At 55.4% G+C, this 18,254-nt stretch overlaps 1 protein-coding gene across 1 annotated transcript in view; it reads left to right on the top strand.

Moving 5' to 3' along the window:
* ADCYAP1R1 (ADCYAP receptor type I) overlaps window positions 1-18,254 on the top strand; it is a 69,431-nt gene that overhangs the window by 22,276 nt on the left and 28,901 nt on the right. Inside the window, exons 7-14 of the mRNA XM_020964439.1 lie at window positions 1,425-1,466; window positions 4,880-4,992; window positions 5,602-5,699; window positions 8,946-9,078; window positions 9,380-9,536; window positions 9,986-10,043; window positions 10,975-11,044; window positions 12,310-12,401. Coding sequence (XP_020820098.1) covers window positions 1,425-1,466; window positions 4,880-4,992; window positions 5,602-5,699; window positions 8,946-9,078; window positions 9,380-9,536; window positions 9,986-10,043; window positions 10,975-11,044; window positions 12,310-12,401 — 763 coding nt within the window. The remainder of the gene's footprint in view (window positions 1-1,424; window positions 1,467-4,879; window positions 4,993-5,601; window positions 5,700-8,945; window positions 9,079-9,379; window positions 9,537-9,985; window positions 10,044-10,974; window positions 11,045-12,309; window positions 12,402-18,254) is intronic.

Here is an 18,254-nt window from a genome sequence, read left to right as displayed (position 1 = left end):
ATGCTCCTACAAACTTTCTCTGCACCTGTTGGCACCTAAACCGCTAATAGGCTAATTACGTGAGAGTCCAACTGTTTCCCTCAAGCAGGTCCCCACAGTACTGTACTTGGCAACAATTACTTAGTATGAGTCATGGTATATGTTGGAAAGAAACAGAATTGCCCTCTCTGAAAACACTGAGACTTCTGTCTAATTTAAATGATCCTGGCTGGAAATTTGAGAGGTTTGTGATGATCATTTTTCTGCCCAGGGAGAGGCCACGTGTCAGGCACTCCCGGGGCTGTGAGCTCCCAGCAGTTATCCTTCGTAGGTTTCCAAAGCTGCAGTCAGTCCGGGCGCTCGGTCTAGATGGGGAGAAAAGAGTCACAGACACAGAACAGTGAGGGGACAAGGCAGCCTTCCGGGTCTTAGAAGACGAAACCCAAATATGCCAGGATAGATAAGGGCCCAAGTACAGGAGGACCATGAAATCTCAGCAGATGTCAGACAACAAGAAGGACCCAGTTGTGGCTCAGACAGTCACCAGGAAGGAAGGGAGAAGAAGAGGGTAAGAGGCCTCCCAGAGGCTGGGAGCAGTGGGGAAGGCTTCCTGGAAGAGGTAGGTGAATTTGAGCTGGGCCTTGAATGATAAGCCCAGCTGCTGACACTTGGGAACACTTTCAGGTCCTCAAACACTTCACATCCATGTTCTCATTCCATGCTCATGAAAGCTCTGAGATAGGTCCAGGATATAGAATTATTCCCATTTGGGGAAACTGAGGCTCAGAAATGGCTTCTCTGATAGTGAGTGCCAGAGCCATGATTAAGCCCAGGCATTTCCCAACTCCAAGCTCAGCCATCTGACTGCTCTGCCAAAGGAGAGCATTAGAAAATCCAAGCAGGTGGGGGCATTCCAGGTGAAAGGAGTAACTCCCTTCTTTGGCCAGCCCTGGTAGTCAGTTCTCACCTGTCCGTGGCCACCAAGCAGAGCCCACCCACCCGACTTAGGTAGCCAATTGTGCCCCCCCCTTCTCTTTGTGCACCCTGTCATCCACGCATCCACATTCACCCACTCTCCACTTCAAAGCTCTTCCCAGGCACCCAACAAGATACAGTCATAAAATTTCAGGACCTGATGAGAGCTCAGGGGCCACTAGTCCAATCCACCAGCCTTCCCAGCCAGTGGCCAGGCAGCCTTTCCTGGATGACCTCCGGGGAGGGGGGGCCCAGCACCTCCCCGGACCACGTCAGAGGAAGTTGTGCGTGGTCCACAGAGCAGGGGAACCCCCGCCCCCCCAGGAATGAGCAGAAGATGCCAAAGTTGGGACAGAGAGCAGGACATGTACATGGGACTGAGTGGGAGTCCTTCCAAGAAGTAAAGGAGAGACAGGAGCGGGGGAACAGGCTGCTGGGTTCTAACCATGCATCTCGTCCTTGTCTTGCAGGAGGATTTGACTTAGAAGACAATGAAGCCCTAGACACTTCAGGTAAGTAGGAGTGTTCACAGCCTCCCTGAGCGCTGGCAGGGAGACCCCGGGGGCCACTCAGTTACATTTGTGCTGGCTAAAGGTCTCCTGGCCTCTGTGGCACCATGGCACCTCTCCAGTCCCTTCCTGCCAGCTCTGCGGGTCCGGTGGCCACATCCTCCATCCACCATGGCCTTCTGCCAATGTGGTCACACACGAAGTATCTGGGTAATTGATCCATCCCTCAGCCCTTCCTCATCACCTCTCACCTGAACTTTGCAATGACCTCTTAATTGGCTTCCCTCCCCTCTCCAATTCATCCTTCCATCAACCAGTCAACCAGCAAGCATTTCTGAGGCAGCTACTGTGTGCCAGGCACTGTGCTCAGCACTGGACGAAAAGACAAAATGAACCATCCCTGCCCTCAGGGAGCTTTCAATCCATCAGGGAAGACCACACGCACACATCTAAGTTGCTCACGTGATCTTCCTATGCCACAGGTCTGACTAAGCCACTCCCCTCCCCAAAACCCTTCACTCCATCCTTTTAGCCTGAGGACAAAATGCAAACTTCTCAGCCTGGCGCTCAAGGCTCTAACCTATTTTTCTAGACTTAATAAACACTCCCCTTTTCACACTCTGTGTTCAGCCACACTGACCTTTTGGCCGTTCCTAAAATTCCACATCCCACTTTCCATCCCCCTCACACAGGCTGTCTCTGGTGTCTGGAAGGCTCCTGTTCACCTCCCCATCTCTGGAGGCCAGTCTCCCTTGGAGGTTCAGATGAGGCACCATCTTCCTCACAAAGCTCCTTCAACCATTTGCCCTTCCAACCAGCCTAATACTGGCTTTTTATCATAATGTCAGTCAATTCAACAAACATATTAAGCACCACAAACATCTTGGGTTAGATTTTCTTAAAGAACCCCAAAGATTAAGTCCTGCGAGTGGAATCCTAGATCAAGACTCTCCCCGAGGGCTGGGGCTGCTTGCTTTCTGCTTTTGCATCCCCAGTAGCGGTCTGGCACTGTGTAAAGCCTTCTCTGGCCAATCTCCTCCCTCCACATCCTGCTTCCCAAGCTACTGGGTCAAGTGCTTACTGACCTGTAGAGAGATGCTTAAGGGCCTGAAGGGGCTCAGAATGAGGACAGCGATTCTGGGGCAAAGCCCTCAGCCTGCCCTGCCCTGCCCTACCCAGCCCGGCTCCGGTATCTGGTTTATAGCTAAGGCTATTTCTTCAGGGGAGACTCGCCTGCAGAGACAGAGCTGGCTCACAGGTTGATGGGGACACTTTCCTGGTGGAAGGGAAGAGCTACTGGCAGTGGGGCTCTGGATTGGGGGATGGGCTCCATGGCCTCGCTGGGAAGGGGAGGTTTCAGGGCCTCAGCAGCCCTCTCTCCCCCCAAGTCTTCCATCTCCTGTCTCTTGGCTCCACATACCCAGTAGCTGAAGCCTGAGGGTCCCTGGACAAAAGAGAAGCTCACTCCCTGTTGAATGGCCCTAGGGAAGGAAGCCTCTCCTGAGGTCCCAGGAGCCACTTGTCTATGGTCAGGAATCTTGTGTTATGTTTGGGTTCAGAAGCTTTAAGTCCCCCAGGACTGGATTTCTCAGAATCTCAGAGTTAGAAGGGGTTCGAGGCCACTAGTCTGACCTTTCTCTGCACACTAGAAGTAATCATCTAGCCTTTGCTGGAAGCCCTCCATCACCTCGTGAAGGCCCCAGCCCACCCTTGGGCAGATGGAATTGTCAGGAGGCCCCACTATGTACAAAGCTTCCCGCTCCTGGGTTCACAGACTTTGGACACCATCCAGTGGACAGCCAATGCCCTCATTTTAGAGATGGAGAAACTTGTGGCTGCCAACTCAGTACAATCTGTTTCAGGAGGTCAAAGCCTGAGGAGACCAGAGCAAGCTGGAGGGAGGGCACACTGGCTGAAGCACTGGGCTTGGAGCCGAGAAGAACTGAGTGCAAGTCCTGCTTCTGATACTCACTATCTGGGTGGCCCTAGGCAAATTACTTCCCCTCTCAGCCTCAACTTCCCCATCTGTAAATGGGCACAATCACAGCCCCAGACCCACAGGTTGATTTGAGGCTCAAATGAAATAGGTAAAATCTTAGCGTCCTGTATAAATGCCAGCTCTAATTATACCAAGACCAAAGAGCAAACAACCACTGTCTTCAAGGTGTGTGTAGGCTGACGGGGGAGCCCTGGACACACAGGGAAGAGCAGGACGGGTATGAAGGGCTGGCCCAGACCAGACACTGTGAGAAGTCTGAGCGGGGAGAGAGGACTTCAGGTGGGGAGATCAGAGAAGGCTTCCCGGAGGAGACGTTGCCTGGGCGGCATCTGGAAGGGTGGTGTGCCCAGCTGCTGAGGGCGAGGAACAGCCTAGGGAGGAAGGGGTCTCTGCTGGTGCTTGATGGGGCCATCAAGACGAGAAGGGATAGGTCCTTCTTTACCTTCTTGTCCTTGGAAACTGAACAGAAACAGATGGCTGTGACCTTCAAGCAGGTTGTGGTAAGAATAAGTCTGTAAGTGCCCAGAGCCCGAATGAGCAGCTGAGGCAAAACCTGGAGTGGGGCCTGTGTGTCAGACAAGCAATTCTACAAGGGGAGAAACTGAGGCATCATCAGAGGCATGGCTCGGGACAAATCATGGATGTCCTGGAGGTGTCGTCAGATGAGCTGAAAGGAAGGACGAGACATATGAGCACACACGCATATGGGATGCAGGCAGGCAGGGTACCCCCAATGGATCCCCATGAGGGATACCCATACTCACCTCAGAAATGCGAGAGTGAAAAGCACATGCATTGGGGGAATGCTGGGCAATGGGGTTAAGTGACTTACCCAGGGTCACACAGCTAGTGAGTATCAAGTGTCTACAGATGGATTTGAACTCAGGTCCTCCTGAATCCAGGGCCAGTGCTCTATCTGCTGCGCCACCTCGCTGCCCCCAAGCACACGCATTTTTTAACCACCCCAAATAAGCCACTGGAATATGTGAAATGAAGCTATTGGAAGGCAGATCCTAAAAGCGTACCAGGGTCACGGCTTAATGTGGGCTGAGGAGAAAAGTATGCAGACCGGGGTCTGGCTCTGGCTCCTGGCTCCCCTTGACTCTATCACAGGCTTGGGTCTAAGGATGGAGATGAGTCTTTCCCTCTGGTCTTCAAGGGCTTCCATTCAGGTAACCTCAACAATAGGAGAGTCAGCATTCTAGAAATGAGGGTGCTATCAGCTCATCCAGGCCAAGTTATTCATTTCAAAGAGAAGGAAACTGAGGCTGAGGCAGGCAGTGACCCTTAGGGCCCATGGTCACCCAGAAGGCCAGGGACAAAGCTGGGTGGGGCTGATTACACCTCAGCATTCCTGCCAGGCAATTCCGAAGACCTCTGACCTCTTTAATCCTTGTCATTGTCTTCTTACCTTCAGACACCGGGGTTGTGAGCAGGAACTGCACTGAGGATGGATGGTCCGAGCCCTTCCCCCACTATTTTGATGCTTGCGGATTCGATAATGATTATCTTGAGGGGGGTGGGAATCAGGTAGGTGGAACTCTCCAGGTTCCAGTAGTGGGCACCTCTCTGGCCACCAACCACGAAGGACAGGCCAGTTCTCTCTCTCCTTCTCCCTCTCTCCCTCTCTCTCCCCCTTCCTATTCTCTCTCTCTCTCTCTCTCTCTCTCTCTCTCTCTCTCTCTCTCTCTCTCTCACACACACACACACACACACACACACACACCCCTTGCCCAATCAGTGAATGGCATCATTTGGTGGCTAATGACCTTCCTATCTGCAGGGCTAATGGGCAATGCCTGAATTAATGGCCACTGGTAGAGTCGGTCTGCAGCTCTTCTCCCTCTGGAGAACCCACAGCCCCACCTCAGAGTATAGGGAGCATCCTCCTACCTGGCTCAGAGGGCTGAGTGGTAGAAGACTGGCAGAGAGAGGGTGCCCCTGCTGCCCCGGTGCTGCCTACCCACTGCTGTGTGGGGTCCTCTTTGGGGAGGAGGGTGAAGGGGAGCCCCAGACTGAGTGCATGCCAAGCCCCCCTGCTGCTCTGAGAAGGAAGCTGCTAAGGGAGGGAAGCCCAGAATGCAGACAGACCGGGAAGGGGGCAGGTATGCCCAGCTGAGCCTCTGTGTGTGTGTCTAGGATTACTACTACCTGTCAGTGAAGGCGCTCTACACCGTGGGCTACAGCACCTCCCTGGTCTCCCTCACCACGGCCATGGTCATCTTGTGCCGCTTCCGGTGAGTGCCCTGAGCCCGGGGACCCTCCCTCCTCTCTTTGCCCCTTTCTCCCACCTCCCTTCACAACAGTTGGAGCCCTCACGTATGATAGTTCTTGGCTTCATGTCTATTCTCATCTGATCCTCACCACGACTGTGGGAGGGTTGTACTGTTAGTAGCCCCATTTTACAGATGAGGAAGTCGAGGCTGAGAGAGATGAAATAAGCAGGAGTCAAGTCAAGACGTGTTTGGTGATCACTGCACCTATTTATTAAAGAATGTGCCAGGGACTGTGTTAGTAAGTGTTGGGGGCAGGATTCAAACTCAGGACCTGCTGGCTGCAAGGGCAGCTCTTGGTCCTCCCTGCCCCCAGCTGCCTCTTGTGGCAGATCACATGGGGCTCCCAAGGTTCTAGATGCCCCCACTCGCCGCCCCCACCCTCACCCCCAGCTTGTCGGCACCAGTGACCTCTGTCGATTGGCCAGCCAGCCGCCCCTTCCTGTGCCTCCGGGGATGTCTCTTCCTTTCCCCTCGGTGCTTACAGTGGGGTAAACTCCCCAGAGCTTCTTCAAAGGAGCTGGCCCAGCATTCTCTCAGGGAAGCTGCCAGGTCCGCGTTTCCACTACAGACTTTGCTCTGATCACACACTGGCGCAGCTCCAAATCTCCTACCCTAGGGCCCCAAGACCCCTCTGCACCCAGACCTAAGCGAATCCCTCCTAAGGCTCGGGACCACAGACTGCCCAGGGGAGGGAGGCAGGAGAGAAGGCACCTCCCGGGGAGGGGGGCGGGGGAGATGGCATCTGCCTGCACAAGAGTGTAGTGAAGTCCCAGGAGCCAGATGAGCCCAGAGAAGAGCAAAGGCCTAAGCCCAGAGAAGGCAGAGCAAAAAGCTATGGGTGTGTCTATACTGGCCAGTGTCCTGTCGTGCAGGTAAGAAGCAGTCTCTGGCCCGAAGAAGCCCCCAGCGCCGCTCAGATCGTCCTGGGAAGTCCGGGGCCTGGGCTCCCGTGTAAATCCTCTGTCCTCCAAGCTCCCAGTGACCTCCCGTGGCCAAAAGATGTCTGGGAAGGGGCTCCCGGTTCTGCATACTTTCCCAGGGGAGCTCTTGACCACCTGGGGCTGCTGAGAAACGGAATGGGGCCAGCAGACAGCAGCATACTGGGCTGGGGCGGGACATCAGTCCCCCAGCCCAGCTGCCCGCCTCATCTCCCGGCTGGACTTCAGCCATCATCCGGTTACCCCGGAAAGGTTGGGGCAACGCTGGTGAACCCATGGTGGGGGGGGCTGCCAAGATAGTGAGGGAACAAGCAAGAGTCTTTCTCCTCTCTGCCTGCTTCCGTCAGGAACAGTGCAGGATTGCGGGGATTGAGTCCTCCGGGCAACGGCAGCAAACGCCAGAGCTTCCGGGGTTCCAACGGTAGGCGTCTCCCACATGTTGAGTGGCCTTCGTCACTGGGTGTAGATGAAAGAGGCTCACAGATCCAAAGCTGGAAAGAACCTCGGTCAGCCCATTTTCTAGATGAGGAAACTGAGGCGCCCCCCCCAAGGAGGAAGAAGGCCATGCCCAGAGTCACACAGGCAGTAGATGGCAAGGGAGGAGTGCTCTGATCCACGCTGGGCAAAACAAAAGGGGGCTATTCAAGAAAGAATTTCCGTCGGTCTTTGGACCCAACGTGGCCAGCACTGGAGACTGCAGGCGCCATTTCTGAGGCTGGAACACTGGACTGGCAGGAGACCCATCTTGGGTGGGAGGATGCACATCCTGTCTTGGTCAGCTGAGAAAAGCGTGGTCACAGCCCGCTTGCAGCTGAGCAGCAGCCCAGGCAGGGAGCCGGGGTCAGAGAGAATCTCTCAGACGCAGGCGGTGGCTGACGCGCTCCTACTGAGGCTGGGACCTCCGTGGCGCTGGCTCACGTGGCCTGGCGGCGGCCAAGGCTCCTCAGGACGTGGTCTGGAAGGGAAGCGGCTCCGTCCAATTAGTGCCAGCTCCGATCAAAGTGGTGCGTGTGAGGGTTTGCAAAGCACCCACTGGTCAGTATTGTTGTATTTGAGCCTCACAAGAGAGAAGTCCTCTTGTTACCCCGACTTTGCAGGCGAGAAAACAGGCTGAGAGGGAGTAATAAGCAACTTGCTCGGTCACTTAACTGGAACCCGTCTGAGGTAGGATTTGAATTCGGCTCTTCCTGACTGCAGCACAGTCCCACTTAGCTCCTGATACTCTCCTCTGGGACCTGGGATCACAGTCTCAGAGTTGGCGAGCGGGAGGGGTCTCAGCGGCCCCTGAATCCAGCCTGGGCTGAACAGGAATCTTCTCCACCTCCCTCTGGCCACGGAGCATCCAGTCTTTCACTGGCTGAGCCCTCCCCCTCTCGGGCACCTCTGCCCCCTGGAGCCACGTGACGCACTCGGGATGCTTCTACAATGTGCGAAATCTGCGGAATCTTCCTGGGTCCTCCCTCCAATCGCTGTGCCCCTCAGGACTCCCTCGGAGACCTGAAGCAGGAGCAGCGCCCACCACAGCTGGCATGCAGGAGAACCATGGAGAGACGGACAGGGGCCATTCCTTCCCTGAAGGGAGGGATACAGCTCAGAAGACGGGAGCTGAAAAAGAAGAGAGGCGAACCCCACCTGGGAGTGGAATGAGTCCAGATGTGGGGGACATGCGACTCTGGGCCACCATCATGTCAGGAAGGCGTGACGTCTCGCACCGGGAGAGTCAGGGCGGGTCAGGGGAGCAGGACACGGCTCTGACCCGGGAGCCGGCACCGGGTGTGAGGAGCCTCAGAGGTGGCGTGTAGCTGGGGTCACAGACTTGGACAAGGTCAGCCTCCTCTTGGTCTGGGAGGGTCTGAGGGAGATTTGGCAGAGACGCTCCTAGGACTGAGGCAGGTCCTCGGAGGCTTAGTGTTCTGGGGCTCCCGTGGCTCAAGAACAGGTCCGGGCTCCACAGCGTCTCTTGTGTAACGTGTGGGTTCATGACACGCCACTGGTCTTGTCTGTCCGGGGCTTCCGAGTGGAGCATCGAGTGTGGAGATGAGGGCAAGGGTCAGTGATGAGATGTGTCTGATGTCTGAGGCGTCTTCTCCCCAAGGACACGTCCACAGGCTCCGGAGGCTAAGCCGGAGGAGTGCCGAGGCAGGAGGAGGGTGCTCCAGGCAGGGGGAACAGCGTGAGCAAAGGTGGAGCTCCCAGACTCGGTGCCTGACAGGCGGCTCTGAGGGTGCTTCCAGTCCCATTCCTTTGCTCCTTGTCCTCTGTCCCCCAGGAAGCTACACTGTACCCGGAACTTCATCCACATGAATCTCTTCGTCTCCTTCATCCTGCGGGCGATATCGGTCTTCATCAAGGACTGGATACTGTACGAGGAGCAGGACACCAACCATTGCTTCATCTCCACAGTGAGTGGAAGCCAAGGCCCGAGGGACGGAGGGAGAAAGGCGGGGGGGGGGGGGGGGGGGGGCCAGCCTCAGCCCAGGCCCTGCCCCGCTAGGGGAGGAGCAAGGGCCAGGATCCAGGGTACCTGCCAAGGGAGGCCCTGGGGAAGGAGGGCTTATGCCTAACCAGGAACCAAAGGGGACAGGGCTCAGCAAGCCAGGCCCTTACCTCCTAGAGAGAGAGAGGAGGCCCAGAAACCCTGAGGCCAGACCTGGCTCGAGGGGCCCCAGAAGCAGTGCCTCAGTTTCCCCCATCCGCCCACAGGTGGAGTGCAAAGCCGTGATGGTCTTCTTCCATTACTGCGTCATGTCCAACTACTTCTGGCTCTTCATCGAAGGGCTCTACCTCTTCACCCTCCTGGTCGAGACCTTCTTCCCAGAGCGGAGATACTTCTACTGGTACAGCATCATCGGCTGGGGTAGGTAGGGGGATGGGGGAGGGAGAAGGGAAGGGGGATAGATGGGGAGAGGAGAAAGGGAAGGGAAGGAGAGAGGAGAGGGGAAGGGGAGAGAAGGGAGGGGGAGAGGAGAGGGAAGGAAAAGGGGGGAGAGGAGAAGAGAGGGAGGGGAGAGAGGAGAGGAGACAAAGAAGGAAGAGGGAGGGAGAAGAGAGGGAAGGGAGGAGGAGAGGGAGGGAGGGAAGAGGAGAAGGAAGGGGGATAGATGGGGAGTGGAGAAAGGGAAGGGAAGGAGAGAGGAGAGGGGAGGGGGAAGGAGAAGGGAGGGGGAGAGGAGAGGGAAGGGAGAAGGAGAAGGGAGGGGGAAAGGGCAGAGAAGGGATAAGGGTGAGGGTGTTGGCAGGGACTGCAAGCTCATGGAAGGTTTCCTGAGCTCACAAACCCTTCTCTCTTTGCTGTGTTCCCACAGGCACCCCCAACCATTTGTGTGACAGTCTGGGCAGTGCTAAGGATTCACTTTGATGACAACGGGTAAGTGTGCCTGTATCCCTCCAGCAGGTAACACATGTTCTCCAGCCACAGACTGACCCTTCCGCCTGGTCACTACCTAGCCCTGCTCCCCGAGCCCCCCTGCTACAACCAGATCCACCAGGGGGTCCAGTCAGGCTAGAGGGTGGGGCTGGGAGTCCTCAGTGCAAGAAGAGCATCTCCCAGAAACAACTTGGCCTCTGCAACCCTAGCCCAGCAGCCTGAGCCTCCTTCCCACCTGGACCTGCCTCCATGGGCTTATCAATAAACTCGGGGTCCTGGGACAACTGAGAGTCCCCAGGGAGATGTCCTGGAGGGTGGAGGACTCACCCTGGGGTCTGTGGGGTGACCTGGACCTTGCGAGAGAGAGGCAGGGTTAGGGTCAGGACTCTTGTTGCTGAGAAGGGAAAGGGAGGCCACAAGGACAAGAGGTGAGCCCAGAACCAGGACCAGCACTAGGGCTGAGGCTTTCCAGGCTTCTGAAGAGATGCGTTTGTCCCCTCCCACCTGAGCCTGGGTTCTTCTGTAAGGTTATCTTGGGGAGCAGCTTGGCCCCCGGGGGTGAGAGGGCAGAAGGGCCGGGGGACAGAGCCTCCCAGAGAGGGACAAACCTTCCTCCTGCCCTCCACCTGAACTGCAGGGCTCCATCTCAGTCTCTGACTCTCTCTGTCTCTGTCTCTCTGTCTCTGTCTTTGTCTCTTGTCTTTCTCTGTCTCTGTCTCCTGTCTCTATCTGCTTCTGTTTCTCTCTCTGTCTCTCTGTCTCTCTATCTCTGTCTTCCTCTGTTTCTCTGTCTCTCTCTATTTCTCTATCTCTGTCTCTCTGTCTCTCTATCTCTGTCTCTGTTTCTCTCTGTCTCTGTCTGTCTCTCTCTCTGTCTCTCTGTCTCTGTTTCTCTCTCTGTGTCTCTCTGTGTCTCTCTGTCTCTCTCTAGCTGCTGGGAAATGAACGACAACACAGCCCTGTGGTGGGTCATCAAAGGCCCAGTGGTGGGCTCCATAATGGTGAGTGATCCCAGTGGAGAGTGGGCTGGGGGAGGGGTGGGGGAAGAAGGAGGGGCAGGTCCAGCAGGGCCAGGGCCAGGGCTGGGGTCCAAAGGGGCCCGTCCAGGTGAGGCACATAAGCAGTCCTGGCTTTGTAGCCACCAAAGGCTGCGCCTTGCCCTTTAGATTTCTGGCGGCGTCCTTGAAGGACGGCTCGGTGGGGCAAAGATACTGGACCAGCCCCCTGGCGCCTGCCCGCTTCCCCCAAGGACAGCCGGCCTCCTTGAGGCAAGAATGGAACGATGATGAGCCTGGCACAGGCCAGCTGAATTCTGAGCTTGGTTCAGGACTAAAAACCATGACTCAGGAAGTCCCAGGACAAGATCAATGAATTGTAGGGAGAGTCGATCACCAATGATACAGAATCAGTCTGATTGTTTTAGGAGAAATGACAAGATGCTGCAGCTGGGCAGATATTTGGGGAGCAGGAAAGACTGAATGAGTAAAGATCACTTATGAAGCACCTACTATGTGCCCAGCCCTGTGCTAAATGCAGGGGAAACAGTAAAAAGTCAGGCCTGCCCTTGAGAAGCTTACATTTTAACATCACATTTAGAGGAAAGGCAGACAGAGAAAAGAATTGGGATTTTTTCTTTTTTGAGAAATCACAGAGGTGGTGAGAGCAGTCGTAGGCATACCATTGACATGCCTTTTCAAGAAGCAATAGTGGTATTAGTTTGATTTCAAACCCAGAGTAAAAGGAGAGGGGGGTTGGCGCACCCACTGTGGATGGTTGGTTAGCCGAGTGGGAGGGGAGGACTGGAAGCCTGGCGTCAGGCCAGCTCAGCCCCGAGGCAGAGATGGCCGTGGGAGAGGGACAAGCCAGAGTCTTGGGGTGACCAGGTGGGTGGTGGTGCCCTTGACAATAGCAGGGATGTTCGGAAGATGGGAGGATTTGGAGGGAAAGACTCTCTGTTGTTTTGGGTCTGTCTGAACTGCTCACTGGATGGTTGGTGATGTAGGACCTGAGCCCGGGAAGGAGGCGAGGGCTGCCTCTGGAGGTCTGGGCATCGTCTGCACAGAGTGGATTGTGGGGGGGAAACATGTACATACTTTAGAACTGTACATGCGTGTTGATAAGAAGGGGAAGTGTATGAAGCCAGCGAGGGCTCGGGGCAGAGCTGTGGGGATGTCCCGGTTAGGGGCATGCCCTAGACCCTGCCACATCAAAGGAGGCTGAGCAGGCCTGGTGCTTCTTCCATTCTCTCTCCCTCTCTCTTCCTCAGATAAACTTTGTCCTCTTCATTGGCATCATCGTTATCCTGGTCCAGAAGCTTCAGTCTCCGGACATTGGAGGCAATGAATCAAGCATCTACCTGTGAGTACCAGGCCTGTGCCAGGCCCACCCCCTCCCTGCCCAGGCCGCTCTGGAGTGTACACATAGGAAAAAGGGACATGTGGAGAGGGTGGCAAGGGTGGGTTCCCCCGGTGCTGGCAGATCCCAGAGAGCCAATCAGCCTCTGCGGGGAAGGAGATGTTTGATTCCGGGGTGTTCCCAGGCTGTCTGATGGCCTGCCAAAGACTGGATGCCTCCTCCAGGGTGAGGAGGCCTAGGTTTGGTCTGCTTCATCTGTGTGGGGGAAGACTGAGGATGCCACAAACCTTCTGGTCCGGTGGAAAGCTATTCAGAAATGGGCTGCTTGCACCCCATCTGATCACTCATGAGACTGCCCTGCTTCCCCGGCTCCCCAACTGCCTGCAGACTTCTGAAAGGGGGCAGCGTTGCCCACCCTGCCCCGTTATCTCTCCCCATTCGTGGCCAAACAAAGAACTGTTGTACTGTGGCATCTGGTTTGTTCAGGACGGCCAGAGCCATCCCATCTCCGGGTTGGGAGGGAACTCAGCACTCGTCTTGTTCAAACCTGAGTGAGAATCCTCTCCAGAACATTCCTCACCAGCAGTCATCTGGCCTCTCCTTGCAGACCCCCAGTGTAAGTTACCTTACAAAACAGCCTAGTCTACTTTGGACGGCTCTGGCTGTTAAGAAGAGCCATGAGATGCACCTCTGCATCTCTCCCCTCATGCCTTGTCCTGCCGGTCCTTCATGAGCCTGCCGAGTTCCCGTCTGCCCTCGTGTGTCCGTCAGATCTGCTCTTGGCCTAACAGCGCCCATTCTTTCCATGCATCCCAGAAGGCCCTGCGCTCTCCTGGCCGTCTTCCTCAGGGCACATCCTTCCAGGAGAGGCCACAGTCCCCCTAACGGGCCTAAGCCTCCCTCGGTGCCCCCGGGTGCGAGGCAACCAGACCAGCGTCGCTACGCACCACCCGGGTGTCCTGTTGGCGTCTGGAAGCTGGTATCTCAACAGAGCTCAATAGACACAGACACACACACACGTATATGCATATGCACACGTGCACATACATGCACACACACATACATGCATGCACATGTATGCTCACACCGGCAACACACATACATGCACACACGTATGTGGACACACACTCTTGCCCTCAGCTTTGTGTCATCTGCAGACTTAATAAGGATGCCGTCTACTCCTTTGCCCAAGTCGCTGATAACAGTGCTGACCAGCACAAAACTGTGCGTAGATCCCTGAGGCCCTCCCCTGGAGACCTCCAGCCCTCTGCTGGAGTCGGGACCATCATTCCGCCGATGTCTTTCAGTGTCGTTTTCCTTATGTCATCGTGGTCCTTGGAGACCTCTTTCTTCCGGCCCAGCCCACTTCACTCTGCAGCAGCCCGCCGGCGTCCTCCCAAGTTTCTCTCGTCTCTTCAGTATCGCTCAGGACGGCACATTCACGTGTGATGCCGGTCCCCGGGGTGCTGCTGGGGATCCTTCCGTCTCCAGGCCCCCTTCCCTCTGTTCTGTACTCCGAGACGCAGATGGCCTGCGGGAGGGGCGTGGGCCTCGCTGAGTGGACGGATGAGTGACCTGTCCAGTGTAACCCTGAGCAGCCATTTGGGCCCCTCAGCCACGGTCAGGGCCTCCTGCTTCTTCTGGTCTCTCCTCCACCCAGATCTCCCTCCCTGGGAAGCCTCCCAGTCATGCTGTGACCCCGCCTTCATCTCTCCCCTTGCTGGTTCAGAAAACTCAAGAAACGGCCAGCGGCACCTGGTGTCTCCTGTCTTGTCCTGTCCGAGGATCTGGGACTGGCCGATCTTCCTGAGCCAGGGAGCCCAGAGGGGCTGCGGGATGGGCCCACCGAGTGAATTGCAGGCCCATTCATTCTGTGTAGAAAGGCGCACTTTGGCCAATGACCACTCCTCGAACGTGCATCTTCAAGACTCAGAAAGTCCCGCACGGGAAGGGCAGCAGGTCAGAAGAGAGAGGCGGGGCTCCCGCACGTGTGTGACTCCAGGACATCTTCCTGGCGGAGCTGTCTCCGAGGGTCCCTCAGACTTCTGACAAGCTCAGATGAAGCGCCCACTGAGAGCTAAGCCCCGGAGAGCCGAAGACAAAAACAAAGTAGTCCCTGACCTCAAGGGGCTTACATTCTTCCCTATTCATGGAGAAAGGCAGAACTCCCCATTCTTAGGGTCCCGGGGAAGCAGCAGGACCTGCAGCTCTGCCCTGCCTGGTGAACTGTACACACTGAGAGGGTCTGCCTGGAGCTCCTCCTCCTCCAGGAAGCCCTCGGGCCTCGCCTTGCTAAGGAACCAAAGTGTGCCGTCCATCGACCTGGGGATGGTCTGGAAGTGGGCCTGGGACGCTGCCCGCTGGGGGAGGGGCACAGGGCGGAAGCTCAGCTTCCTCACAGCTGTTTCTCCTATGTGTATAACAAGGAAGAGAGAGTGAGACTGTGTGTGTGTGTGTGTGTGTGTGTGTGTGTGGTGTGTGTGTTGTGTGTGTGTGTGAGAGAGAGAGAGAGAGAGAGAGACAGAGAGAGGAGAGAGACAGAGAGACAGAGACAGAGAGACAGAGACAGAGAGAGAGAGACAGAGAGAGACAGAGAGAGAGAGAGAGGGAGACAGAGACAGAGAGAGGGAGAGAGAAAAAGAGAGACAGAGAGAGAGAAACAGAGAGAAACACAGGGAGAAAGAGAGAGAGAAAGAAAGAGACAGAGACAGAGAAGGAGAGAAAGAGAGAGAGACAGAGAGGAGAGAGACAGAGAGAGAGAGAGAGAGAGAGACAGAGAGAAGAGGGAGAGAGAGAGAGAGGAGAGAGACAGAGAGAGAGAGACAGAGAGAGAGAGAGACAGAGAGAGAGAGACAGAGAGGAGAGAGACAGACAGAGACAGAGAGAGAGAGGAGAGAAAGAGAGAGAGAGAGAGAGAGAGAGAGAGAGAGAGAGAGAGAGGAGAGAGACAGAGAGAGAGAGAGAGAGAGAGAGAGACAGAGAGAGAGGGAGAGAGAGAGAGAGAGAGACAGAGAGAGAGAGACAGAGAGAGAGAGAGACAGAGAGAGAGAGACAGAGAGGAGAGAGACAGAGACAGAGACAGAGAGAGAGAGGAGAGAAAGAGAGAGAGAGAGAGAGAGAGAGAGAGAGAGAGAGAGAGAGAGAGAGAGAGAGAGAGAGAGAAGAGAGCCACACGTGTTTCACTCATTGGCATTTTCTTCCCTGTGTTGTCTTTTTTTTCAAAGCTAACTCACCAGGTCCTGCTCAGCATTTATGTACATGTTACGAATCAAGGCATCCTCTCCCTAGGCTTAGAGAGGCTCTTGTGCTGGAGGGGCATCAGAGGCCATGGGGGGTAGCCCCTGCCTCTGGCCAGTTGGAAGCACCTAGAATCTCTAGGGATTCTAACCTCAGCTGCCCATCCCTAGACTTGAGTGTCTCCTTTCCCCACAAGAGTAACATGGTTCTTCCTTACATCTGATGAGGGCCTTTCATCAATGCCAGTCCATCTCATCTTGTCAAGCCCTCTGGGGCCAAAGAGAGGAACTGCCCAGGGTCCCCTTCGAGCACTTACCTGAGAATGGAGCTTAGTGACCCTTCTCTGCTCCAGGCCAGGCAAAGGAGATCAGTCACAGTGTGGGAGCTTCAGCCTGGTCTCCTCCCTAACTGACCCCCTCACCCCGGAGGGAGTCTGGCCCTGAGGGCCTTCAGACTTCATCTGCTCAGAGCAGCAGCTTCGTTAGAAGTCACAAGAGGCCCACATCCAGAAAGTTGGTAAAAAAAAAAAAAGGATGTTGGTGTGTTTAAGAATGTGTGGGATTGATCCTGAGAGGCAGGTGATGGAATGAGTCCAGAATCAGGGAACTCCTGCATTCCAATCCTGCTGGGACAGACCCAGCCTCAGTTTCTCTAACTCATAAAATTGTTCTGAGCATCAAATGAGATAACACATCTAAACCCTTTTGTAAGCCTCTATGTATGTTGGCTGTGGAAATATTCGTTGAGTGGCCCCGGGCTCGGGCGCTGCTACCGACTTAGGCGCTGATCTTCCTGAGTGACAAGATAAGTCGTTAGGCTCATTTGTGTGGGGGCAGGGTGGCAGTGTTGGTGACATTGTGACTCTCCGTGGGTAGCACAGTCCAGCTCCTTATGCACGGCACCTCCTCTCCAGCCTCAGCAGCCACTTCTGAGCACGTCAGCAAACACTTTCCCCAGAAAGGCAGGATTCTAGGCTGCTTGGCTGGGAGGTCCCAAACCTTCAGTGATCGAGGGTGTGGATGGAAGAGCTTCCACGTGAGCCTCCTTTCCTGAGAGGATGGTGAGGAAGGAGGTTTTTAGCAGGTCAGCAAGCCACCCAAGTGTCCTCATGGTTCTGTGCCTGAATGGAACATACATAGTTAATGAATTGAGGAGGAAAAGAAAGAACAGCACAGGAGGAGGAGGGAAGGAAGAGGAGGAGGAGCAGCAGCAGGAGGAGGAGCAGGAGGAAGAGGGGAGGAGGAGGGGGGAGGGGAGCAGGAGGAGGAGAACCAAGGAGGCAGGATGCTGAGACAACAGAAGTAGCTTTAGGCTGCTCCCCTGTAGACCTGGCATTGGGGAGTTTCCAAGGAGAGGAATTTGCAGCCTCCTCTGTGATGCTGCTTGGTTCTGGCCAGCCTTTGAACCCCAGCTATCCGCCCACCTGCTCCTCCTACCCCTAAGACCTCTCCCGAGTCAAATGAGAACCTAGATTTTAAAAAGACCTGAAAGAGTGGGAAGATCCGTCCAAACACTATTGGAAGCTTCTCTACGATCTTGGTCTGCTTGAATACTCCAGTGATGAAGAGCTCACTACCTTTGGAGGAGGCAACCTGCTCTGGTGTTGGGCAGCTCAAAGTTGTTAGGAAGTTCTTATATAAATCGGCTGAGAGTGGAATTGGGGGAGAGGGCTAGGCTTTGCTGAGAAGGTGGAAGGTGAGCTGGTGAAGGAGACAAGGCACAAGAATTTTCTGACTGGGACCCTGTCTAGACTGGGGGGACGTTACTCGTAGCCCCGACTAGTGACCTTTGTCCGAGCAGGGAGGGGACCCTGGGGGCTGCACTCATCTGGGCCAAGCCCAAAGGGCTGACGTGACAGTGGGGGCATCTCTCCCTTCAGGCCCGTCCACAATAGCTCTCTGGTTTTTTCATTTGTTTCCAGAACAAATTTAAATCCTGGCTTCCTTGAGAAATTCCAAGAGGACCCCCCTGCCTCTGCCCTCAGACCATCATTCACTCCCTTTGATGTAGGTTGGTTTCAGCTGCTCAGATTGGTAATGGACTGTCCTGCCTACGTGAAGATGGCGCTTCTGACCCACCATCAGTAGGAGCTGTGTCTCCACCAGTGGGGTGGGTCTACACTGAGCCATTTAGAGTCCCACACTCAGAGCTGGCGAGGACTTCAAAAGCTGTCTGCTCCCGTGTCTGACCAAGGCTTTCGGCTGTCACTCTCCCAACGAGGGCTCACGGAGCCTCTACTTGAAGACCGGGGTGGGGGGAGGGAGGGGCGCACCTCTTAAGGCAGCCTGCTCCACTTGTCTGTTAGGAAATCCCTCCTCAGCTGAAATCTTCCTCATTGCAGCTTCTGCTTTCTGAGGCCAAGGAGAATGAGGCTAATTCCTCTTCATCACATAGACCTCCACATGTACTCTTCTTCCACAGACACTTAGAGACAGCCATCATGTGCCCACTCAGCTCTCTCTTTCCCAGACTAACCACCGCCAGTTCTTTCAAATGATCTCCTGCAGGATGGCTTCGAGACCCTCCATCATTCTAACTGCCCTTCTCTGCATCACCTCCAGATTCCCAATGTCCTCCCTGAGGTGTAGTGCCCAGAGTCCAGCTGTGGTCTGACCTGGG

This window comes from Phascolarctos cinereus, unplaced genomic scaffold (genome assembly GCF_003287225.1).
Source record: "Phascolarctos cinereus isolate Bilbo 61053 unplaced genomic scaffold, phaCin_HiC Scaffold_4;HRSCAF=312, whole genome shotgun sequence".
Lineage (NCBI taxonomy): Eukaryota > Metazoa > Chordata > Mammalia > Diprotodontia > Phascolarctidae > Phascolarctos > Phascolarctos cinereus.
The sequence above is the reverse complement of the archived record's forward strand: the minus strand, read 5'-3'. Positions and strand labels throughout refer to the sequence as shown.